At 38.1% G+C, this 26,807-nt stretch overlaps 1 protein-coding gene across 5 annotated transcripts in view; it reads left to right on the plus strand.

Annotated features, from left to right (window-relative positions):
• CNTLN (centlein) overlaps window positions 1-26,807 on the plus strand; it is a 284,446-nt gene that overhangs the window by 167,407 nt on the left and 90,232 nt on the right. For all 5 annotated transcript variants that reach the window (XM_073345467.1, XM_073345462.1, XM_073345464.1 and 2 more), the window contains 3 exons: window positions 10,385-10,485; window positions 20,596-20,687; window positions 23,972-24,513. In XM_073345467.1, coding sequence (XP_073201568.1) covers window positions 10,385-10,485; window positions 20,596-20,687; window positions 23,972-24,513 — 735 coding nt within the window. The remainder of the gene's footprint in view (window positions 1-10,384; window positions 10,486-20,595; window positions 20,688-23,971; window positions 24,514-26,807) is intronic.

A 26,807-nucleotide genomic window follows, 5' to 3' on the forward strand; every position in this document is an offset into this window, starting at 1 on the left:
CTGGCACACTTTTGACATCCAGAGGGCACTGAAGACCTACTTGTTCTGGATGCAGCATCTTAAAAAGTCCCATTCCCTCTTCATTCTCTAATAAGGTCTCCACTAAGAGATTAAAAAACTGCTTCAGCCATCCTTTCCTGCACTGACCTTTTCCTGCATTTGGCTCACCTTGCATCTTGGCAATCCTTCCTTGCCCAATCAAATTTAAGGCTAATTTCCTTAGAGTCGTGGCCACTTCTGAGGTTGAGAGAGGAGAAGCCTTCCTGATTGAATTCAGCTAGGCAGTCATCTGAGCTCTGGCAACACCTTCTGCAAGTACTACCACTGGATCTGTTCGTACCAAAGGATGTAGTGTTTGTGAAGAGTGCTCCAAGGAGTCATCTGCTGCAGCCTTAAGGGTGAAATCCTTGGGGAAAGAATTGGCATTCTCTTGGCAAGATACTCCTTCCTGAAGTTACTGTCTAGTCAGTTCATGTCTGACATACTATACTTAATACAGCCAAATCAGGTGAGCTTCATTCACAAAAGGTTCCTGGTTGACACTATTTATTTTTATCTGTTTCTCTTAACTGCAAATAAGAATGTTTCTCCCTAATAGTTTGAGGCACCCTGAAGTCAATTATAAAGATCACAATAATAACAAACTTAAAATATATAAAAATACAGAAAGCTCAACCCCATAATAAAAATAAATGAGTCAAATCAACAGTGCAGATGAGTACCCCATCATGCCGTAGAACCCCAATTTCTCTTGCCATCCTCCTGGCCAAACACCTGGGAAAATGGATAGGCTTTGCATTGTGCCCTGAAGGTCAACAATTTTAAAGTCTTTCAAAGAATGTCTATACACAAACTTCTGAGTTGAATTAGTTTGCTGAATGCAACTTTCTGATTGGACACTGAAGATAAGGTTAGACCAGATAGAACAGTTGTACTTGTCCAGCTATGGAAAAGGGAGGATTCAGTCAGTTCTATTTCCTAAAAAAATTAAAGAAGACTGTACACTAATCCAAGGGCAGTGGTGGAAAGTAACATCCTTTGCTTGGATGGTTTTAAAATGCACACCAGAGATTCTTGCTCTCACCACCTTTTTTTTTTTCAATTGGTGTGTAAGATTGTGTAAGGAGTTTCTTCTTGTCCTACCCTGTTACTTGATGCTGGAATTCTGCAGGGAGCTGCAGGTAAATGATTGTTGTCTCACTGGGGCAGGTGTTGCTCGTTTACCCTGCTGGAGATGTGGTGGTAGCCCTCTGACAGTAAGAATTAGCGTCTGGAACAGTCAAGTCCTGAGGGACAGAGCCCTCGAAGCTCTGGCTGGGGTTTATGTAGTTATTTTGAAATTATCTTTTTTTTTTTTTGTTAATATAACAAAACCCCAGCAAGGGCATATCTTTTGTTTAGAGTGGTGTGGGGGCTCCACATGGTATCTTTATAACCACAGAGAATTAAAAATGATGAACATTACAAAATTTTGTTCTTTCAATAAAGCATGTTATGCCCAAGCTCTGGTTATATTCAGGTGGTATGAGCACCTATGTATCCTAATAATTTGATAGGTAAACAACTATATGTTGTAGATGATTTAGTGCTGATGTACAGCTATTTGTTAGAACAAGTTAGGAGTACATCAGTTGAAAAACTGGTGCTATAGCTCTCTTTTTTCCCTGTGTTACCTCTTATAATGCCCTGAAAGAATTAAGTATTGGGGTATTTGGAAAATAACCTAATGTAAAGGAAAATTCAGAATGGTGTATGACAGTGGAAACCATTGTGAAACTATGGTGTGTCAAGATCAGTATCTTTGCAAATGAACACAATGTCCAGCATAAATTATTAGTGTAGATAGAATTAATATTGTTTGGTTTCAAAATTGCTCAGCAATACTGTGGCACAGTTGGAAGAAATAAATGAAGAAGAGGTACATGCAGTGACATGCGTTGTGCTTCCTTACCCCTCTTAATGTCCTTATGACTTACGTTGCAACAGAGAAGGATGACTTTCATCCAATTATTGATAGTAATCAAAATGTGTTGATGTTGCATGCAGGATATTTGTCCACCGAATATAGTATAGTGGCAGGGCTCTACTGTTGATCTACCTTGTTAGCAGGTGTTGGAAGCCTGTAGGGAACTGCTGATGGATTCCTGCTGACTCATTGCACTAGGCAGGACTCATTAACTTCACTTTGGCTATAAGGGAGATGGAAGTGACTTTCTGAGCATATAAAACCTAGGTTCTAGGCCCTTGGGGAGAATGCTAAAAGGAACCAAGCCTGGGGAGAAGGTATGAGCTGGAATTTGTGATTAGTTTCTTTGTAAATGAAACCAAAATCTAAGAAATGGGTGTGTGGAGTGTATTTTAAAGCCTCCCCAACCTTTAACTTTGTTCCCAAAATAGTTAAGAAAACATTTGTATCACGTAGATGGAGCCACAAGACGATTATGGTCAGATTCTGCCACCCTCACTAATGTTGAATTGTAACATGCTCTTTGAGAATTCCCATTTATTTCAGTGGAACTACTACCAATAAGCTTCAGGGTGGAATTCAGTGGGTCAGTTTTAACCTATAAAGTCTTAAATGGTTTGGGAGCTAATTACCTGGGAGGTAATTTCTCTTCCCCCATGATACAATACCATAGTTGAAAACAGCAGAGGTGCTAAAGCTGGAGTTCTCTCACTGTAAAAGAGGGGGAGCTGCTGGCAGGGAGTTCTCTGGAAGGGAGCTACCAGAACCCATATTTGTTAACCTTCCGGGCATGCTGCAAAACCCATCTTTTCCTTCTCTTTGTTCAAGCTGTTGAAGAGGGGATGGACTGAGTGAGACAAGTATGTCTGGGGCAGTCCTTGTGTTTATAATGAGATTTTTAATTTTAGGGAATAAGTGCCCAGAGAACTGGATGAGCTCCTGTTTTTAAATTTAGAAATAATAAATAATAACTGCACAGTAAGGTGTTCTTCAATCTGAGTAAAACTGGTAGAATTTAGCCAGAAAGTGTTTGGGGATGCTCTTTCAGGGATGAAATGAAAACTTTTGAAAGACTCCAGGCTGACTTATAGACTACATCCAGACTATTTCTGAAGATATGTAGGGTTACAAAGCTGCCTAGAAGATGAGCATTTGTGCAGAAGTTAAAAAGAAGGACTGTAAGTATAAACGTATAGTTGGGTATATTCAGAAACTGGAGTGCATGGTTGTATGTTGATTATCTCTGCATCAGTGGTGCCATTTTAAAAAGTAACTTTCACTCAAAGCTCTCCAGGGCTACAGAACTGAAAGCTGCTTCTTCTCCTAGGCCCATAGTGACTGTCACCTGCGAGAGATAAAAGCAAAATGTGAAGATGGGTTTTTAAGGACAAAAGCTATAATTCAAGATGGTGGATCACAATAACTATATCTATGATTGGTGGCTCTTTTCTGAAGTGATTATGCGCTGATGGCTCTGATTTGTGCTATGATGCTTGTCATCTCAAAACTGACTAAGCTCACACATTGGTCAAATGCTATGCTGAAGTTTCCTGGTCCAAAAGGATTTTGTATTAATGCTTTAGATCATTGGCTTTTGAATAATTTGAGTGTTGTGCCACCTTACCTAGACAATGGTGACTGGAGTGTTTTTGCTATTATTGTAATTGTGGTGGGGTTTTTGTTTTGTTTTATTTTGTTTTGTATTTTTTTTACAAATAACAATTCAACGAAAGAGTGAAAATTTTTGGGACAAGAAGTAGCACTGTTTTCTTAGTTTCCTGTGCCTTAGTCAGTTATGGAGAATTGCAGGAATTAAGGAGTTATTGCACCAAAACATGAGAAAGCAGAGAGGGAATGAATGTCTTGAGTCATCATCAGTCGTTTAGGAGAACAATGATAAGTGAGACAATTGCAAAATTAGCACCCACTGATACTCATACATGTCCACTGGAATCCATTGTAGGTGACAAAAGTTGTGGCCACATGGAGCAGCATTCCGCATGACTAAATGGAGCTCAATGTTTCCAGCCGTGATAAACAAAGGAAAAGAAATGAAGACATTTTCTGCTGAACATTTATAGTAGACGTACTTTTCTGAGCCCATTCAGCTTTACCCTGTAGATCTTTTGGCCCATGGAATTCAAAAGTCAAGTCTCACTTCTGGTCTGTCTTAGCACAACTAGCAAGTAAAATACCTTAATAATGTTGTTAATATTATTAATCCTATTTAAGGTTTTGTATACTCTGAGGCGCTTTAGACCTGAATTATGCTACAAGAGCCCCAGAATGATTCAACTCTTCATACATCCACATCCTTGAGTCCTGTCCAATCATAACAGTATTCCTTGTATTGTTTTGTTCCAATATTCTTTCTCTGCATCCAAAAATGTTAAATTTTTAAATGCTGCAAACTTGTTATCTTTAATTGTGCATAGTGAGAAGCTAGAAGTTTTGACAACACTTAAAGAGAGGTGATTTTGCTTTTTGATACTGACGAAGGCAATTCCTTCCTTCCCTTTTTCGGAGAAGAGTAGAAATAACACTAAATTTGGGGGGCGGGGGTGGAGGGACTGGCATTGAGGGAAGTCTTTATTAGAATTAACTGTAAAATACCTGCTAAAGAAGCTGAGTGAGAGTCTTGAAACCAGACACTGGTTGGAAGGCCCCTGTGGCAGTTGGAAATCTTTTTCTAATCTTATTTTGCTATGAAAATCAGCTAGTCATACATTATATTCTCTGATTCATGGAAATATTTAACTCACCTAATAGGCTTGATATGCAAGCTGTTGGACAAATGTATGTATGCGATTTGCCTATCACTACTGGATCTATGTAAATGTAACTGTCAGCTTTACTTTACAGAATCAACTGAACGTTATTTTTCAAAAATTATTATACCGTCCAGGCATCTTGGATAACAGTCGTTCTCTCTAGAAGGGCCCAGTCTAACTCCCATTGACTTTAGTGAGAATCTTTCAATTGATTTTGGTGGCAGTTGGATTGGGCCCCATGGTAGTTTCTAGTACCATGCATGGTTGTGCTTAGCAGTATCCTTCTCACCAAGGTTGTGTGCATACAATCATGACAATACTAATTGCTTTAAAAAGTGCTTTGAGAGATACTTCACATATGAAATTGCTTTATAAAACTAAATTCTGTTCTGTTCTGATGTGTTCATGTTAAATACTTGAGGTCATTTTTCAATATTTCTGAACCTGAGTGAGGCATCCATCTTGGGTAGAACATAATTAATAGCATATTTCCTTTTCAAATAATGTTTTAGCATAGTAAAACTGTAAAAGGGTAAAAGAAAATTAAAATAACTAGTAAATAGATCTGTTATCACAGCAGAAACTAAAATTTTGGCACATTTCAAAACCTGTTTATATTATATTCAGGTAAACAAAACCTGATAGAACCTTGTCCATGTGAAGATCACATGTAGTGTGACAGGGTCGGGCCAGATGGCTACAGGAGAGTAATAGAAGACAGATATATTAGCCCCAGGCTAAGTAGGTCCCTTTTCCCTGGGTAAGGTAACAGGGAAGGTTCCAGAACAATCAGGAACCTTCTGGAGACAATTAAGACAGGCTGATTAGAACACCTGCAGCCAATCAAGAAGCTGCTAGAATCAATTAAGGCAGGCTAATCAGGGCACCTGAGTTTTAAAAAGGAGCTCACTTTAGTTTATGGTGTGCGTGTGAGGAGCTGGGAGCAAGAGGCACTAGGAGCTGAGAATGAGAAAGCGGACTGTTGGAGGACTGAGGTGTACAAGCATTATCAGGCAACAGGAGGAAGGTCCTATGGTGAGGATAAAGAAGGTGTTGTGAGGAGGCCATGGGGAAGTAGCCCAGGGAGTTTTAGCTGTCGCACAGCTCTTCCAGGAGGCACTCTAGACAGCTGCATTCCACAGGGCCCTGGGCTGGAACCCGGAGTAGAGGGCGGGCCCGGGTTCCCCCCAAATCCTCCCAACTCCTGGTCAGACACAGGAGGAGTCGACCTGGACTGTGGGTTCAGAAAAACGGCCAAGCTGAGGGCTGCTGTGAAGCTCCAAGGCGAGCAAATCCACCAATAAGCATAAGACCCAGCAAGGTAGAGCAGGAACTTTGTCATTATAGTCTGAGCAATTATTAATTAGCTCCAGCATTTCACAGCTTTTAAAATGGTTCACCTGCTGAGTATTATCATTAGAGATATGATTGTGGACTTTGAATTTAATGAAATTTAACGAAGTTTAGCAGAATGGTTACTTATTTTCTTTTCATCTAGGTTACTAATGGGTATTGCTAGTAATGAATCTCCTTTGCCTAAGGTCTATCATGGATAGAGAGACAAGATATTTTATGCATACCCTCAGAGACTGTACTATGCAATTTTGTATTAATTTTTTTAAAAAATTCAAATGATAATTTATATTCAGTTCTCCTTTGCCTGTTTATTTCAGTCAGTTTTGAGTGGTTAGGATTATATCTGCAGATTTTTGAAACTTGAATGCCCTTACAGATCTCATTTACTCAGTATGTCAATCTACGGTACTGTATAATTTGTTAAAATAGTTCAAAGTATTTAATATTCATTAGCACAGAACTTGTACAATTTTTATCTCTTGTAATAGTCTTTGTCCTGGAGGTTTAACTTTTTAAAACCATGTTGAGTAATGTTATACACTACATAACACAAATATAACAGTGACTTTAAAATGTAACAGCAACCTTAACTGTTTTAAGAGAACAGTAGCTACAAATGTGTGAATTTACCCCAGGCCCATAACCTGGGAGTCATCTTTGACTCCTTCCTTTCCCGTTCCCCTTGAACATAGCTGCACATCCCAGCTATGTCCAATCTAGCCATTTCTTCCTCCATAACTTTTCTAAGATCCAAGCTCTTTTTAACCACACAGTGAAAACCCTTTTCCAGGTCCACGTTTCTCATCTGGATCACAGAAACCTCTCCAGCCTCCCCGATAACTGCTTTGCCACCTCTAGTAATGTATTTAAAACCCAATCATCTTCCTCGCCTGATCTTCTATGGCACTCCACGCTTTGAAGCCCTCCACTGGCTCCTCCTTTTCTGCTGTATCAAGTTCAAACTTCATGTGCTCTCCTGCAAGACTTCTCACAGCTCTTCCCTCCCTATTTATCTGCTCTTTTCTTTTACCAGCTCATCCCCCACCATCCATTTTGCATGGCTTTTCATATCCTTGCATCGCTTCTCTGCTCCTCTTAGCAGCCACATTTGTGCTTTCTTTTATGCTCCTTCCTTTACATGTAATAGTATCTCCAATTTCATCTCTAAGGTTGTTGCCTTCTCTTCCTTCAAATTCCGCTTCAGTCAGATATAGTTAAAAACCTTTAGGTGCCACCACAAGATAAAATAATAAATAAGAATATTAAACGCCATGTATTAAAGCTGTGCAATTTAAATAAAAAATGGTAGGAACTGGGAGAAGTTAGGGTTCCTAGAGCAATGTTAACTCTGCCGTATTGAGGATCCTGTGTATTTTCTGGCATGGCATGTATTTAACAACTGACACAGAAACATAGAAAAGAAGACTGGAAAATAGTACATATGTGCAACACGGCCAAGTTAACACTGTCATGAGAAGCTTAAAGCTGAACCAAAAAGTCAAGAAACAAATTCCCTTTTACTACTACTATTTTATGAAGTATAAAATAGACTATCTCAAAGATTTTTAAAGTAATTTTTCTTTTTCCTTTTGAATATTAATGCTATCAGGTTTTCATGTTTCTGAATGTGTATAGTAATATGATAGGATGGCTTATATAGTGATGCCATACAAGGAGTAACTTGAGCTGCAGTTCTTCCCATAGACTGACAGGTGAGGGGATTCTGATGATCAACAGTGTAAAAATGGCATCTCTTTTTCCTTCAGTTGTTCACAGTCTGGTGTGACAGAAGGAGGATTGGTATTGTCATCAAAGGAGAAAAGTTCAAAATTTACTGAGTTGGTCTTTTGTTTTCTTTTAGTTTTTATTTAATTAAAGCTTAGAATTTGTGGAATATTGCAGAAATATAGTGAAATTTGTGGAAAGATCCTAAAGTTGTGGAACCCATGATTTTATTGCCACAATAAGAATAGGCCTAAAATTTGTGTAATATTCAAAACCAACAGTTCTTTTGGAATATGTTCAGCTTCGATAATTTTTTTACTGGTGGCTAGAAGCTGGAGGAGGCATATGCTGATGTTAAGAGCTCTTCTTCCACATTTCAAACCAGAATCAGGTGGCATTTGTGCAGAAAAATTCTTCAGAGAGACTTCCTTCCCACTGTAAAGGGGCAACCTCTCCGCTTCCGTTAGTGTTGTGGATCTTTTGAAAGTCTACAAACACCCTGCTATTTGCTCACCACTTGTTCAGTGAAACAGAAGATTTCCACACACACAAAACTGCCTTTGAGATAGTATCAAAACCCAATTTGGTTCTCTATTCCAGGGTTTGATTTCTTAATTGAAAATATATCAAACAAGCCAATATTTCTATGTTTATAGTTGTCTATGATAGCCACAGCATGTATTAACTTCTCTTCCAAAATAACATTGGGATCTCTTATTCACAATATCTGAGCTTTGAGGCTGCCTTCTTTTCTCTTACAGTACAGTTACAGTAGATTAGTGTTCTGAATTATCCCACAGCTTATTTTTGATTCCTGGAGTGAAAAGATTGCGGAGGGGAGGGGAAGTGCCTCATGTCACTAGAATCACTTTGTTCAATCTAGAATCAATGTGGATGGGCTTTGAAGAGACTCCTATCCAGACTTCACTGGAGTACGGTTGCTATGACATGGAGCCTTGAAAAGGGGACCGATGGGCGGTAGTTTGACTGAAGATCCTGCATTGAGAAAATAATATATGAACATTTCTTTAGAGCTCTACTTATTAGCATTTTTTACAGAGGGAGGAGGAGGAAAATAACCAGGATATAGTTGTGCTTACATATTACATTTGCAAGCATGTTAAAAAGCATTTGTTTAGACCTCTTACATAGACTTCGGGTCAGGAAATATTGTTAAACTTTGCAACAATTTTCTACTACTAAGTTTTGGAACAATTGGCATAGAGGCCAGGGGAACTGCTTCATTTTAAGTCTTGTTCTTCCCATGGCAATGATTCCTGTCTACTCTGTATAGCTAAAGGCCTCATAAATGATGGTGGAAAGGTGTTTGTCTGCAAACAGTCATGATAAAAAGATACACCATTAACTGTATTTGCTTCCATGTCATTCTCATTTTCTGATATTCAATACTGAGTGTATTGTATACCAGCTATGTAAAGACTATCCATCAGTAGTTTTTTTTCTATTATTTTTACCATTTGCCATAAAATCGATCACTAAGCAAATAGAAAAGCTTGAAAATGTGACATTCGTAGGGGAATATTGTATTTATTCAGTCTTTTCCAGGAGCTAAAGCTAAGCAGAAATGATTATGACAACAGTCTGTATTTTCAGATAATTTACACATTTGGAAATCTGTTGTATGCCAACTGAATGGAGATATGATTTGTGCCTCCCAACACTCGTGGCCCTAAGTGTATGAACAATATAATCATGGGCACTAGAACTGGAAAAGACCTATTATTTAATTTAAACCATTCCTTTGCCAGTGTGGGAGTGATCCTTGAATACATCTTCTGAATGCTTTTTACATTATATAGAAATACAGTTTTACCTCTACTTCATTCCCATCTTTCACTAATTAAGCATGTAGGCCCTGATGAAAGCATCTAGGCATGTGCTTAACTTTAAGCACATGAGTAATCTCATTAGTTTCAATGAGACTGCACAGGTGCCTAAAAGCTATGCTAGATAGGGACTTTAAAATTTATCAAGCACAAACTATGCCTTTCTTTATCCCCTTCAGTCCTCTCTTATTCATTTACTTCTATTTTGCCAATCCCTGAAACTATCTTTCATGCCACGCCCATCTGCTGCAATCCCCCTTTAAAAACCTCCTAGTATTCTGCACCTCCTCTTCATACCCTGTATGTGTGCATACATGGGCCTATATACATAGATGGGCCAAATTTTCATTAATACTAAAGCCCCTTTACTTTGTCAAAGTGTCATAAAGGGGTTTCAGCATAAATGAAAATGTGGTCCCCATATGAATGCATGTACTTATCGGGGAGGAGCTGAAACCACTAATGTTCATATAATTACAAAATCTATATCTGAGTTTTGTGAATTTACTGGCTATTGTGTTATATCAGTTTTTACTTACAGTAGCAGGTATGAAAGTATCTACATTCTAAAACAATAGCATCTGTATTTAAATCATATATGTTGCCTTGCCAGTAATATTTATTTTGATATGTTTTTCATTTAATTTTGTTTCATATTTTTATTAGGATGTGTTTGGCTGTTTTTCTGTTCCTTCTTATTTGCCTATGCTATTTTGTAGACTGAATCTTGAAGAAGAATTAGATCAGATGAAAGTATGTAGATCTATGGATAAGGCTACAATACAAGAACTGAATCTGTGTCTGCAACAAGAAAGGGAAGGTAAAAAAATTTGTAGAATTATATAATATTTTATTAGACAGAAAATATTTTATTTGATGGGTTTTCTTTTCTCACAATAATATGTTTTTTTAATTTCTAATTTGGAATTCTGCCGAGATATACATTCATTTTTTTTAAATGTACAGTTATTCTTTTTTAGCTCTCTACATGATTCATAAACTAGTAATCATTCATCCTAAAAGGAAATAGTTTTCCAAAACTTTGTATCTTGAAAATTCAAGATGACTGGTGCAGTGTCCAGACCCAAATTCTATAAAATCTGCAATATAAGATTCTGAATTTTTATAGCATCCCCAATAACCAAATAAATTTGGACATTAACCAAAATGGCAAAATATGTGAAAATGATTCCCACAAGATTGCTTCTATTTCTGTATCCTTGCCACCTCACTGCTCCTATCCTCATGCACCTCCTTTCACCCTCTGCTTACTTGAAATGTCTGGGGACTACACTGAGGTTCAAGAGAACTCTTTTCAGTCCGACCAGGCACTGCTTTTCTAGAAGGTTCCTGAAGCTCAGCAGAACCTGTTGTGATATCTCACAGGTCTCAATGTAAAGAAGCCCCATTGTTGGGGAACTGCAGTATTGGTGAGTAGCTTCATCCTTTTTGTCTGCTGTTGGCTGCTTTCCATTTCTATTTCTGCAGAAATGTTGGCCAGGTTGGTAAAACAAAATAAAGTAAAAATTTTTTCAAAGCATATATTTTACAACCAGGCACCCAGTTCCAAAAAAATCTGTGAAAGCATCCAGCTGCTAAAAATGGCAAGTGGCTGGATTCTCACTTGTTGCTATCTAGTTCCTATTTTCATCAAAACAGACAGGGTGGATTGATTTAAATCAAGGTGATTTAAATTGCCAAATGGAAAGCTTGATTTAAATAATTGATTTTAATCAACTTTTCCATTTCTACTTTAGTTATTTTCTAAAGAAAGATGCATTCTCATTGTTTGATATAACCATTAAATTATGTTGATGTACAACTAAATAGAGCCTTTATGCTCAATTTGATGCATCATTTTGCTACCTAGGAGGCTACATCATAACTATATACATTTATTTAAGCAATTATATAGCTTTAATATTTTCAGATTCTTATTAATTTTACATTTTTAGTATGTTCGAAAATTATGAATTATATATTGCTTATTTACTAGATAATTAACTTTTTACTCATGGTTATATAGAAAAGCAGCCATTAATTCAAAGTTTTTGAAAGAGACTCATAGAATCACTGTATTTACTTTCTATTTAAATGTTTTAAGAGATTATAATAAATTTAGGCTTTAATCTATTTTGTATTAAATTCATATTTCATTTTAAGTAGGTTGATTTTTCAAAAGAAAAACTTAGCAAAATCAAAGAAATCTGACTGAAATAAAAAAATCTGATTTTTTAAAAAGAACTTTTAAAACTCATCAATTTTTATCTACCCTGAAAAGAGGTACTGAAGTGGAGGAAACAATCACTCACCTTGTTTTTTCTAGTTTTTTCTACCTTCACACAGAACCAGGAATGGAAAGGCAGCTTGGAGTCAGCTGGCTGCCTACTGAACAATAACCGTGACACTTTCTAAAAAAATTCAGATCTCGGGAATCTTAAAGGCTTCTAAAGTATTTAGTACTTGAACGCTTAAAAGAACCCCAAATCTTTACAGAATAAAACATCTTTATTTTTTGAAATATATATTCCTCTCTCCTTAAAGAAAATTGCACACTAATTTCAGGCTATGCAAATACATTAGTTCCTTGCACTTCTAAGGTGATTGAAAACAAAAGGTTAAACACAGTTGAGTTGTGTGGGTATCCAGTTTAATTGCATTTCCTATCAATTGTTGTTGCATACCTGAACACTATAAATATTAATATTTTTTTCTACAGATAAGTAGCTGGCTTAAATCCAAGGATATATTTCAAGTTAAAAGTCTCATTAGTGTGTCAGAATGAATTTATTACAGCCTTGTGAAGGTACTGTTTACCAGTCCAGTCTCAAAAATGACTCACTCATCCATACTACAATGATGAGCTGCTTCTCTTATGCTCCTCCTGCACACCTGAGAAGATGCACAGCAGGAGAGAACCTGGTGTAATAGACAGTTTTGCACAATGTTTTCTGGTTGAACTCCTAGGAGCTTGGAGCCATAGAAAACTTGATGTGTATAACGTTTCCTATACTAGCTTAATTTTAATGGCGTGATGGAATGAGGATTTACAGTGATCATGGGATGGGGGTCCCCATATCTTACTGGTGATCCGTGGAAAGGTTTTGTCAAGACAGACAATGGTTGTTTTTAGTTAAAGCACAACAAAGATTTTCAGCATTGACTCAGAGGCACAGCCATACAGGCAGTAATTAGATGCAACCAAGTCTAGTAAAGTGTAGAAATGAACCATGTTAACGGTCAGAACCACGAGATGGTTGTTTAGAAGTTAGGACAGAGGGCTTGAGAGATACTTGTAGATGCTTCTGTTTTTTCTTTTGGGGGTCTTTTGTGTGTGTTTTAGGGTTTAAACCACATATGGGAATTAGCCACCTACACAGGGCTTTTCAGTTTTGTGTTTTGTTTGGAAAAGAATCTTTAAAAAGAAATTCATAATGCTGAAATCCCAGATTGGAGAGAGCGAGTGTGTTTGTTTCTTTTTGGGGGGTGCAGGGGGCAGTGGCAGGATGTTATTTTTAAGTTTAACCTTTCTAGATTCTCAGACTATGCCCTACTGCAAATTGTTCCTTGTTTTCGTCTTTTAAAAAAAGAAGGGAGTCTGAAGGTCGAAAATTTAGCTGCAGACATGCTCGTGTGTGCAGGACAGGAATGCAATTTCTGGGTGTGTCCTGAAGTGCACAGAAGAGGAGCTCTGCTTCCACAGAAGGATCGGCAAATAAGAGCATTCTTTTTGTGTACCTTAGGAGACGAGCTCATAGGTAGGTGTCGAGTTTCCTAAGCGCCACTGGAGCAGGGAATAAGGTATCTGTATTAGGGCCCTACCAAATTCACAGTCCATTTTGGTTAATTTCTCAGTCATAGAATTTAAAAAATCATACATTTCATGATTTCAGCTATTGAAATCTGAAATGTCACGGGATTGTAAATGTAGGGGTCCTGACCCAAAAAGGAGTTATGGGGGCGGGGTCTCCAGGTTATTGTCGAGGGGGTTGTGGTGCTGCTACCCTTACTTCTGCGCTGCTGCTGGCGGCGACTCTGCCTTCAGAGCTGGGATCTCAGCCAAACAGCCGCCGCTCTCACGCTGCCCAGCTCTGAAGTAAGGATAGCACGGTATGGTATTTGCCACCCTTACTTTTGCGCTGCTGCCTGCAGAGCTGGGCCCTCAGTCAGCAGCTGCCGCTCTCCGGCCGCCCAGCTCTGAAGGCAGCGGCGCGAAGTAAGAGTGTCATGGCATGGTGTTGCCACCCTTACTTCTGCACTGCTGCTGATGGGGCGCTGCCTTCAGAGCTGGGTGCCTGGCCAGCAGCCGCCGCTCTCCAGCCGCCAAGCTTTGAAGGCAGTGCAGAGGTGAGGGTGGCAATACCCCGAGCCCCCTAAAATAACCTTGCAACTCCCTTTTCGGTCAAGACCCCCAGTTTGAGAATGCTGCTCTCCTCCATGAAATCTGTATGGTATAGAGTAAAAGCACACAAAAGACCAGATTTCACGGGGGGAGACCAGACTTCACAGTCCATGACGCGTTTTTCATGGCCGTGAATTTGGTAGGGCCCTATGTATTGCACGTAACACTTCGTTGGGTAAAATGTTACATATTAGCATTTGGTTGCATGTGTTTCCCTGGTTGGCTTCTATGACAGATAGATGTTAATCACGACCTAAATTACACCACTTTTGAGAAAGTTTGAGGTGAACCCATTCAGTCATTTAGTAATTTGAATGACTTAAGTCATTTTTTAAAATGTGGGGCTGGTGTCTAGCTTTTCTCAACTTCCTCTCAGAAATCACTCAATTTTAACAGTTAATACTTTCAACAGAAGTAGATTTAAAATAGCAGCTGTAGGAGATTTTAAATTAAGGTTTTTAAATAAAATTATTGAAAAATAACCAAAAAATGATGAAAAGCATTTTGAATATTGCATGTTATGTTCTTTTTTTATATATACTACGAGGCTCTAACCCTCAGTTTGTCTGAAAAATTGAACACAGTTTTAATTATGGAGTCAGACAGCACCTTCAGAATAATACATATATTTATATACCTACATGTGCACACACGTACTACAGTGATATGAACACAATAAAAACATTTTTATGATCACAGAAGGTGATGTGTAACAGTTGAGTGTGCAGGTTTTCACAGTAATTAAACACACAAATTAGATGACATGTTTTAGTTTTTAAAGTTCATCATTTGTACTCAGCCCAGTCTCACTTATAAATCACTTAAGGCATGTCTGCATTAGCAAGCTTACAGCTTCAAAGCTATATTGATACAGCTGTACCACTGTAAGATTGCTCGTATGTAGCTGCTCTATGCCAATAGAAGAGAACTCTCCTGTTGACCTAATTAAACCACCTCCAATGAGAGGCGGTAGTGGACACAGCACTGTACACACCGGCACGTCTTTCGGTGTAAGTTATGTCACTCAGAGCAGTGTTTTTTCACATCCCTGAGCGACATAAGTTATACTAACAAAAATGCCAGTGTAGACATAGCCTTAGTTTAAACAGTTCATACATTCAGCAGAAGTAGTTCTACGAAAAAAAGCTAGCAGAAAGAGCAGCAGAAGTGAGAGAGAGCAAGTACCACTGACAGAAGAATAGTTTTAATTTTGGAGTTAGCACTCCAAAAGCAAACCAATTTAGGAGGAGAAGTTTTTAAAACTATTTTCTTTGATGGTAGATTATAGCTTCTCTAGTCTCTGCCATTATCCTTCATGTACTGAGATAAATTAGCTAACAAATCCTATTCCCGGAACTATTCCATCCCATTTATGATGTGCATGCATCAACAAAGAAGTAAATGAAAGAAAGCCACATTGATTGTATTCCATAAAATACATAGAAGAAAACTATATTTTCAAAATTGAAAAATAAAATTTATAAAGTAAGAAATATTTTGTCAGTGTTTAATGTAAGGGAAACTAAATGTAAATAAACTAAGTTCTTTACGTGTTCTTATAATATTCCTTTTAATTTTGTTGATGCAAGCCAGTTTATCATTCAGAATAAAGACAGACATTTTTCCCTAAAGATTGTCTCTTATCGTATGTATACACTGCAGCGTAAACCAGTGCTTGAGTCCAGGTTCAAGACTAACCCCCTTTGTATCTACACTGCAATTCCACTAACCCAGGGCTCGGACCCAGGGTCCCAGGACCCTGCAGGGCTGAAGAGTCTGAGCTTGAGTTAAGCCAGGCCTCAGGGTCCAAGCCCAATTGCTATGCAGTATAGATGCAGCCCCACTTGACTCAGATCCTGGGAGTCAGCTGGAAGTATCCCACATTTTCATTGGACAACTTTCTTAATCCTCTCTGTCCCAACTATCTGCAATCTTCTCTATTGAAAATGGAATTTTGCAAACAGCAGCAGCTCGGATCAGCATTAACGCTTTCTCTTTTGATCACCAATCTGCAAGCACACTATCAGATAGCCTCCTGGGTTTACAATGGAGAGTGAACTGATCAAGCCTTTTACAAAGTGACCTGGTTCCTGGTAACATGCAGGGTTGGTAGTAAAATTTTCTGACAGTGCAACACAGTCTTAGTGCTAGAATGGCCACATTACTGGATGTGAGGGTGCTAAAGACTCTAGGATATGGTTACTTTGGCTCGGGGTCTATTCATTGCAGTGTGGATGCCAGAACCCTAGGTTCAAGCACAGGTTAGAAAAGTCTTAATGTAGGGTTAAAATGCAATGTAGACACTCAAGCCAAGGGTTCCTTAACATGGGTTCATGGGACTTGAGTCAGCTGACCATGGGTTTACATTGCAGTGTAGACGTACCCTTATTTGACGACTAATGTTCAACTTCCCATGTCAAGTCAATATGAAATGTACCTTGTGCCATATTTTAGCAATATTCATGAACAGGGTGATTCAAATGTATGAGTATATGCTTTTTGATTTGCCTCAAATAAACACTAAGAGGTGGTGTCCCTTCAAAATTAGCTTGATGTGGATATTGAAATAATGAGTGCGCCAGATAATGCAACCACATGCAGTACCTTTGGGAACTATATTGTTCTAAATTTATGAATGTTCCATGTATCGTTCTGAGCTAGGGATTGTGTTCTACTCCCTGGGGGAGGGTTACCATAGCTCCTCCAGGAACTAAAAACAGTAGGGGTGATTATTGCAATCCCTAGAATTGTACACAACCCCAGAGAAGTACCTGCCCCTGTGGTGGTTTGCAGATACTGGCTCTAACAGATACCAGAAGCCAAGGACTCAAAGAAAGGGCTTTTGATATAAAAGAGCCAGCTCGATCAGAGAGAGGGACCATTTTTTTTTTCTACAAATGGACCTGACCTTTGGTTCAAGGCCAGACACGACCCTACTGATCGGTTGGAAGGACTTGTCTCTGCCATTGTCCCCAGAGGGCTGATGGGCAACTTCTGGTATGTTTAATATGCATCTAGATCTTTTATTGTTTTAGATGTTTTCTCTGTATGCTTTTGTCCTTAAATAAATGTACTCTGCTTTGAAAGAGGTGTTTGAGTTGCTGATAAATCACTGACAATGTCCTTGGAGAGAAACTAAAGAGCAGACGCTGGATGTTTGTCAGACATGCTCGGGATAATCACAGTGAAATGCAAAGGGACTGCAGCCTAACACCCCCAGTCAGAAGGGAGTGGGATGTGGGTCTCTTCCCAGAGAGAAGTGATGGCTGGAGGCCTAGGACCTGAAGGGCATTTCTGGAGCAGACCACAGAGGAAAGTTAGAGATGCAGTGAGACACAGATGCTATAATGTGGTTAAATGCAGAGAGGCTGCAACTTCATTAATAACGATTATCTAAGTAGGGTAACTAACCCAAGTTACCTGGTGGGGTTTTTCCAGTGCTGGTTAGGCACTATTGGCTCCTGATGTACTGTAAGCCTGAGCATGAGTGTTAAGGCCATGCCCACTCTACAATCTTTGGCATGCCATGTGACCATGGCTGGATACTGGTTTCCTGATCTCCTTTCCTCCTATTCACTGGAGGTAGGAGAGAGAAGATAAGGGGCACAGCAAGCTGCACCAGACATAGAAGCATATTTTGCAATGCTGTACTGAGGATTAAACCCCCAAGCAACTCACTCCGTTATAGGGTCTTCAATCACACTTTCTAAACTGCCAAAAGTTGCCAATTGTACAAGTTTACAATTGTAATGTAACCCCCTCGTCCCCTTCCCTTCCCTCCTCTCCAACTCTGGATGTCAGGTGGAAGATGGGGAAAAAAATCACATAGCAACTTGACAGTTTTGCTAGATAGGAAAAATTGCTTCCGGACCCCAAAACTGTCTATCAGCCTAGCCCCAGCAACATAGGAGATCCAGTAACTAGGGTAAGGGTGGGTCTGAAATGGGACCTACAATGGCTATTCCATCTGGGAAGCAAACTGTACATACCTACCTCCCACCAGACAGGAGTCAGTAACCCAGCCCCCATATCTCCCCTGCTGCCCAGTGGTAGAGGCAATAGACAGGACAAGCCGTAGAGCCTGGAACCAGCTGCAGCATTCTACCCTCACCTCCTCTGCATTCCCACACATTCCCATGCATCATGAGGAAGAGGTGGGTGGTAAGAAGAAGGTTGGGGAGGAGAGTGAAGCAATTGTCCCTTCCTGCCAAAGGTGAAGCATGGAGGGGTAGAGAGGTTTACATGGAACACTCCCTCAGCCAGTCTCCCTTTCCCTTATCCCTGAGGGTATTTCCACTGGTCCTGATCCCACTAGTGCCCCATGCTGACTAGCAAGGTGAGCATTAGTCCTGGGTGTTTCATTGATTTGTCCAAACTAAAATCTGTAAGCCAAGTTTTTTTCATTCATTGTCTTTCTTTTTTAAACTGATAATTCCTTTACCACATCAGTATGCTTCTGATGACTGTCTGGTTCCTAATGGTGAAATTGTATTGCTATCACTGTTGAATTACAATTTCTGCAATCACCTCAAAACCAGATGTGCTGATTTTAAATAAAATGAAGTGTTCAATTCAAAGGGTGTTTGTTCATTCTGTTTTCTCAGTGGGACATAATTATACTTATCACATATGACGGCTGTCACTTTATAATTGAAGACTGGATTCTATGGCTTCTGAGTGTTCCCAGCTCAAGAGTTTTACTTGGGTCTGCCACAGATAGACCATATGTGTTTCTGGGTAGGCTGATGTGATGAAAGTGACTGCAGTTGCAGGCAGACAGGCAAGCACTAGGCAGTGCTTTCTTTTATGACCACACTAATTTCAGTGAAACATTATGTAACAACATGGAATAAACAATTTATTTTTTGCTTGTTAGAAATGGCCATGCATCAGTAGTCTGTAGCTTTTCTTTAATTTGTGTTGCTACTGACTTCTATAATATTCCTTAATTTGTGCAAATAATTCTTCCAACAATCTTCCAGCTTGTAGATTCTGTGTCTGTAGATACAATATACTTATTTATGGCTGTAGGTGCAATATTTATTTTAATATATCTAACTTCGTAATAAACATAATTTGTGCTTTGATCAGTATCTTTGACTGAAAAATCACCTTATTTTTAGTGGAATACAGTAAATATTGATATTAAAGCTACAGTAGACATTCAAATGAGTGAATATTTAGAAAGATTAAAAGTATTTACATATGATCTTTGTGTGTTACTTAAGAATGTTGTAAATATATGCATTACCACTGTGCTGGGGGACTGTACTTGGAAATAACATGGGAACTAGCAGATTAATATCAAGGTAAAGGTACATATTCCCAGATGCATAGTTTTACCTTTTTCAGCTTTTATTATCTTTAGAATAGTGCTCCATTTATTTCATGAATACAGTAGTTTTAATTGGTTATGACATGTTCCAAAGACAAAAGAAGGGTTTAATTCACTCTAACAAACTTATTAGTCACTGTTTATATCAAGAGGATTGCTAATCTACAGAGAGTAATGCTGTTTTCTTCTACTCCTGCTTTGTTTAGAAATCAAAAGTTTTTAACTGACCTGCAGTGTCCGCTTGTGGTTTAAAATGATATCTCTAAAGCAAACCAAACACAGATATTTTTTCCCTTAAGAGTAATTCTTTCAGTTAGTGTAAAAAACAAAATCCTAAACATTTGACTGGCATTTGTACAGTCGGGTGTCCCTGTTTATGAGCATAATTTTCTACCTTTCCTAAAGAAGTCACTCCAAGAATTACTATTCTTTTTTGTGAACAATAATGAAATCAACAAATTAAAATTGAACACTTTTTTGTTCTGGTTTACCTTCTAATACTACTAACATTTCCATTTTATAGGTGTGCTTTCTTTAAGAACAATTTTTTTTAACGTGCCCTTATTTTGGGGGAATTTTAGTAACTGAAGTGTGGCTACTGGAGTGGTAAATAGAATCAAGTTCACACTGACTAGTTTATGGTTTTCTTATTTTTATGAACTCACAATATTACAACAGAATGATTTGTGTGCTTTATCCTGTAAAGCACATGATCTTTCACTTAACAAAAAGGGGGTTTAAAGTTTCAGTTCATCCTAATTCTGTTACTGTTTGCTTTGTTCACCAATCGCTCTGATCTTCCTGGCAGGGGACAAGACCTAGAGAACAAAACTGGTAGTGACTGTGTAGATAAAAAGGCAATGAATTCTGCTTTTAAGGCATATAGGGAATAGTCTATAAAAGAATGAAAATGGGAATAAAAGTACAGCATCTTTAACCTGCAGATCTATTGTATCTTTGAAAAGCTTGTACTGTGGGGAAAAAAAACACACTGTGATGCTACAAAGATTCATAATTATGTGACATAAGACTCTGAAAAGCGGTCACTCTTTAGAGACTGACCAAAAGGCTTGACAAGAAAATACACCAGATTATTTATAATTGGGAAACTAAAGAACACAGTTCCTTAAACTGTTTGAGTATTGTTTTAGTGGGGATATGTGTGTCACAATATTTTATTTATTTTCTGGCAGAACTACTCTTTAGACTTGGTGAAGATGATGGGGTCAAGAACAGTACTCCAAAGAAGAATGTGAAAGAAATATCAGATCAGACATTACAGAAGGTAAGATATTGAGCCCAGCAAGTTAAATCTAAATTTTAATGTAAAGGATTGTATGTTAAAATCAAAACTCATGCATTGAAGCTCTGTTTTCTATCTCTAATTTCCTTTCATAATTCAAAAATACTGACTGCCAAAATTATGTCAAAAATCAATGTTAGTGTAGTAGATATTGATGCATTATGTGAGATAAATGCTGTTAATATCAGAGCAAATTAAAAATGTGTTTAAAGACAAAATGAAGTGCAATAAACCAACACATCACCTAAATTAAAATAGGAGCATATGCTTATTATTCACAGCTTTTGGATTCTGAAATCTTTATTTTCTTTTGCCAAACTTTATTTAACTGTACACATTATCAGATGTGAATCCATACAGCTGTTTTGCTAGAGAATCACATCTGTGCATAATAGTAATTTGGTAATAAATTCACTTCTCATATTTTAAATTTTAAAACAATACTGTATAAAAAAAGTTCTTAAATATGTAACCTCTCTCTACAAAATGGTACTGTAGATACATTTAGTAGGCTTGTTGGTTTAACAGATATACTGTATATTTAGAAGAATCCAACTTACTATACAGCATTTTTCACATTTTATTTGTACAATAATGAGGTATTCATAAGTCACAGTTTTTGCATTGATATTTTTGCTTTGAACAAATAGTTTTATATGTTAACAGCTGTTCACTTAAAAGGGCACAGTTGTATTTTACCATATGTTTTTGTTTGCTGCAAAGAAAATGTGTTTTTCAGATAGGCCTATTCCTTTAGCTTTTCATTTGGCCTAATTATATTCGTCCAGTTAATGAAACCTTTAAGAGCATTGTTAATTTGAATAAACACAAATATGTAACTTAAAATGTCAGTATGGCTATTTCTATTTTTTTTATATTTGTGAATTAACTTGTAGGAAGTACAGTAATTTACAGCAGATGACGTGATTGCATATACTTGTAACACTTGCCATATGGTCAGGTAATGAAGTCTGTCATCTCGTTATTACTGAATGACAAACATCATGTTAAAATAATAACACGCGTAACAGGAAGTGCTCACATTCATTTATCTTAAGGCAGAGTGAGTAACTGAAATAATTTGAACACTACAGTCTAGGATTTCACAAAGTTTATACTAGGTTATTATCTATATATCAGAACTACAATTTTGTTTGCCAGGTCCTGTATAATTTTATATCTCTGTGGATATATCGTGTTGTGATGATACCTTAGGACAGTAGTTCTCAACCAGGGGTCCAGAGCCTCCTGGGGGACTGTGAGTAGATTTCAGGGGAGCTGCCAAGCAGGGCCAGCATTAGACTCGCTGGGGCCCAGGGCAGAAAGCAGAAGCCCCACAGAATACATCTGAAGCTCAGGGCCCTGAGCCCCGCCACCTGGGGCTAAAGATGAAGTCTGAGCAATGTAGCTTTGCAGGGGCCCTTGTGGCATGGGGCCCCAGGCAATTGCCTGGCTTGCTATCTTCTAACGCTGGCCCTGGCTTTTATATGCAGGAATCCAGTTTTGTGGCACAGGTAGTCCATGGAGTTTTTCTAGCGTGTTGAGGGGACCTCAGAAAGAAAAAGGTTGAGAACCCCTGCCTTAGGATATAGACCCAGAAGATATTTGTTGTTTCCTTTCAACTACCATAAGTGACTTAAAAGACAATGAACGTAAAAGGTGTTTTAAAGAACTAAGAAATAAAGAAAGCTCAGGTTGGAAGGGCTTAATGCACAATGAGTTAATGAAGAGTACTGTTTTGGCCTTTAACCACTGAAGATATGGGTTCAGATGCCAATCTTAATATAAATAAATGGGTAAAATCTTAGCTTCGTTGAAGTCAGTAGCAAAATTCCCCTTGATTTCAATGGATTCAGGATTTCACCCAATGAGTGAGTTTATGCAGTCTTAGCCTAATTCTTTGTTCACTGTGAACCTGCTACACATTGTGCTCAAGGGAAGTCCAGCAATGGATAAACATAGATATCAACGATCTGAGTTCAAGCTCATTGGTAAAGATATATTAGGATGTTTGCACATCACTATTCTTAATTTAACACGTGCACTCAGATCCTTCGCTGTCATTTGAACTAAATTCATCCATCACACAAAATAATTCTTTAAGATTTAAAACAATTAAAAACCTTCAGCCCAATACTGCCTGTCAGTACCTCTTAATATTTCTTTAGAAAAACTGTTCGGTTTAAAAAGTTTAAAATTTGATATTGTTTTTGGCATTCCACTCTCTTGCAGAGTGCAGGCACTGGCCAATATTTTATAAAATGGGTATTTAAATTTAGGCTGCTAAATTCTTGTGTAGGTATCTGATTTTCCAAAGAGCTGAGCACTCAGCAGCTCTCACCAAAAATAGAGTAGGGAAAGAACTGTGGTACATCAGCTCCTAGTGAGATTTTTCCAAAGATTTTTTTCCAAAGTTGCATTGATTTTCCCAAAGACACTTTGGAAATATCTTATCTGAGTAGCTGTTCCTTTTTAGGGGCCTAGTTCAAATTAAACTTGCTGTTCATTGCTGAATATTGTGGTATTTAGTTTAAACCTTGACCAATGGCACTGAAGGACAGTAAGAATCAGTCTATTAGAGGTAATCCTGAGTTTGTTTAGACTTCTAGTACATCAAGAATAAAACATATGCATCATTTGGACATAGTAGGTCTTTAGGTATGAATGAAAATGCTTTCTCAAATAGTGTTTGGCAAGCTTGTAAAAAGGTTTCACTGGGAAGGTCTGGATTTTCCTATGCTGCAAATAGAAAAGTTCCCAGTCTTCAGATTCTTTAGTCCCTAAACTTTTATTAAAATTTCTGGCTGATTTTGAAAGGATATGTTTAATGTTTTTAAATAAGTACATCAAAGAGTTTGATTATTTAAATACCTTGTGCAAAATTGTTTGTTTTGTTTATAGGTTTTTTTTTAAAACTTTGTTCAGGTTGAATTAATATGTATAACCAAATCAGTAATGATCTCGGAACGCATCAGCAAGGTTTATTAGCATACTTAGACTTCTGTGTCACTTTGTCTGGAATTTTAACTCCTTTTACCATCTGCCCTTTGCTCAACAGATGTATTATTGCCGTTAGAATGTATTCATCTACGCTGCCTTAGAATTATTTTTGAATTAGGCACTTTAAATTACTTTTGTCCTTGTGCTAAATGTAATTTTATTTTCATAAAATAAATGTAATTTTAAGACATAACAGTTTGGTTTTGTGCTACTTAAAAGGTTAAAAACAAAGTATAATGTTTCACTCTAAAACTCAATTTTGTTAGGTGTGCCAATTGGAAAAGAGATTTAGAGCTCTTGAAAGGGAATCAAAGAAGCTGAAAGAAGTAAATAAACAGTTAACCAAAGACAAAAATGATCTGAAAGCATCTATAAAATGTCACAAAGAAGATGCAGACACAAAAGAGAGAGAGTTAGAGAAGCTACTGAAGAAGTTTCGAGAAATAAAGAAAGACAAAGCCGATCTTCAGTTAGTTATTGATGAGCTGGAGAGAGAGGTTACCTCTTTGAAGAGGCAAGTGGCAGAAGCGAACAGATTGAGAAATGAAAAGGAAGATCTGCTCTGTGATGTGCAGCAATTGAAAAATTCTCTGGACAAAGCCAAAGCAGTGGCTACCACGGCCACTGTAGGAGCAACCGGTGGGCAATGTAATTGTAAGACAGCAGGAACCAAAGTTAAATTAAAAACAACTAAGAAAAAGAGCTCTCTGGGACGTCACCAAGCTTTTCTCAATCAGTCCATCAAGGTTATGAGCAATGTATTTGAGAACTTCAATAAGGATGGCTGGGAGGATATGAGTGAAAGCAGGTATGGCGCTCATTAACTTAGCTCTGTAGAGGGGACACCGTGCATATATAAAGCACTAGCAAATGGAGATTGAATTTCAACTACTGTCGATTTGGTATTCAGAAAAAATACTGTCAGATCTTTTGAAATATCTTGGGAGGTCTTGTTCTGAGCTTATTGACTGAAATTTGCATTCAAAATTAGCCACAACTGCATGAGTATTTGAATAGGTGCCAGGAAACCCAAAAGAAGGCAATGCTTGATTTCTTCCAGTGATGCTATTTTCATGCAGTCATGAGGCTTGAAATTGACAGTTTGGCAGGTTGATTTAATTTGCTGGCCCTTTGCATATTCACCACTGACAGCTAAGGATTCCCAGGCAAGCCTACTAAGCCGGTTTAGTTATCTTGTGACATGCCGACCCGGGAGGAGAAACATTTCCCCCCCTTAATTTAGTTAGATAAATTTTGAATGACCCATTTCAGCTTGCTAGCAGATGTCTACAAGCTGTTTAACATCCTTTAAATTAAGAACCATCTACACTAATTATTTCATGTATGTTTTATGCACAGTCATTGTACTAACTTTAATTAAATGGTGGTGAAAAATTAGTTTTTTAAAAGTAAGTATTACTGCACATGTCTCCAATCTTGAGTCACAAGCCCCACAGCAAATAGCACTGACAAAACTCTTAAATGTTTCGAATTCTTGCTGCTTCTTCCATCTGTCCCCACACACACTGTAAGGGCAAATGAATATAAAATGCCACATAGCCTGCCACTTTTAGTTCTCTTCTTCTGAAAAGACAATAGAGAAGCAAGTTCTAATTCCACCTTGGGCAGAAGATATGGAAGTAAAGAGACCCTAATTATTTTCTTGTCTCATCCCCCTCCACCTCCCCATTGACTTTCTGTATGACCTGGAGTGGGCTTGTCTACATGAATATTCAGTTTGTGGCAAGGTGAGTTGTAAATCTACCCCATTCTAGCCTGCCACATGCTAAGTGGTTCATGTGGGCCCTGCCGTTGTGTGCTAAAAGTTCTGTAGTATGCTTTAACTTACTCCCATTTCAAAGTGGCGTAGATCAAAGGGAACTGTTTGTGCATAGCAGCAGAGTCCACATGGACACTTAGTGTGTGGCAAGTTAGTGCAGGGTATGTTTGCACCTCAGCTGTCCAGAAATTAAATGTTCATGTCAGCAAGCCAGAGCAAATTGCTTAACTTCTCTGTTCCTCGGTTTACCCATGCATAAAATGGGGATAATGATATGTACCCAACTTTGCAAAGTATCTTGAGAGCTATGGTTGCAAAGCGTTACATAAGTGCCAAGTATTCTTGTTGTTGTTGTTTATATTATGGTCTTGTTTTTTTTCTGATTTAATATTGCAGACATACTGATTTCATACAAATGATTAAAGTTGGTGTTTTTTGTTGTTACTATCATTAGCAGAATTTCCTCCTTTTTTTTAATTTGCTATTTTTTGCCTTCTGTGAACAGTTTTGTTAATCATAATATTGTTCACCAAGGGAAAGTAATACAGTGGCTTCAAGACATGCCCCAAATAACCAGAAGATATCTTCTTTGACAGTTGTACTCTGAGTGTTTCCTAGATTGATCTTGGCAATGATAGCCCAGAATGCACGATCTACTAAAGGAAATGTCTTTATTTAGTTATATCTTTTGCACATCTAAAAATACAGTTCTTTATTACTGAAGGCTGGTTCTAAGTTTCAGGGTTCAAGTCTTATCTTTTCTAGATGACAAAACATTCTTTCAAAGCATTCAGCTGCAAAGGAACATCAACACAATTAGAAATCCCTCTGTGGTACTTCAGCATCTTCAAAACATTACGTTACTTTCCGCTCTTTAGAGTCAGTGAGACACATTGATGCACCAGGGGAAGCTTTTCATCATACAAACACATCTTTTTAGACACTCTGCTTTTGAGTTTGAGGCAGCTCCTCCAGTTAAGTGGCCTGATTCTCTACTCCATTATTCACCAGTTTTATGCCACTGTAACTCTACTGAAGTCAATGGCACTTTCAGGATAACACCCTGTTGGTTTGGGAGGGGGGCAGGGGGGGAAATAGAGCAAATGTATCTTGTGCCAATGGATGGTTCAGACTTCATTTACCCACCTTTTCCACAACTCTAGTGGTGAAGCTGGTGATGACCAAGCAGAAAACTGGTAAGGCATGTGGGCCTCTGTCCCAGATCATCCTTTCAGATGCACTGCAAATCTCAGGAAAAAAATTAGGTTCCCTCCCCATCTTGTAGACTTCAAGGCAGGTGCTTGTGAACACCTCCTAACTGT

Source organism: Lepidochelys kempii, chromosome 5, assembly GCF_965140265.1.
Source record: "Lepidochelys kempii isolate rLepKem1 chromosome 5, rLepKem1.hap2, whole genome shotgun sequence".
In the NCBI taxonomy this organism is placed as follows: Eukaryota; Metazoa; Chordata; order Testudines; family Cheloniidae; genus Lepidochelys; species Lepidochelys kempii.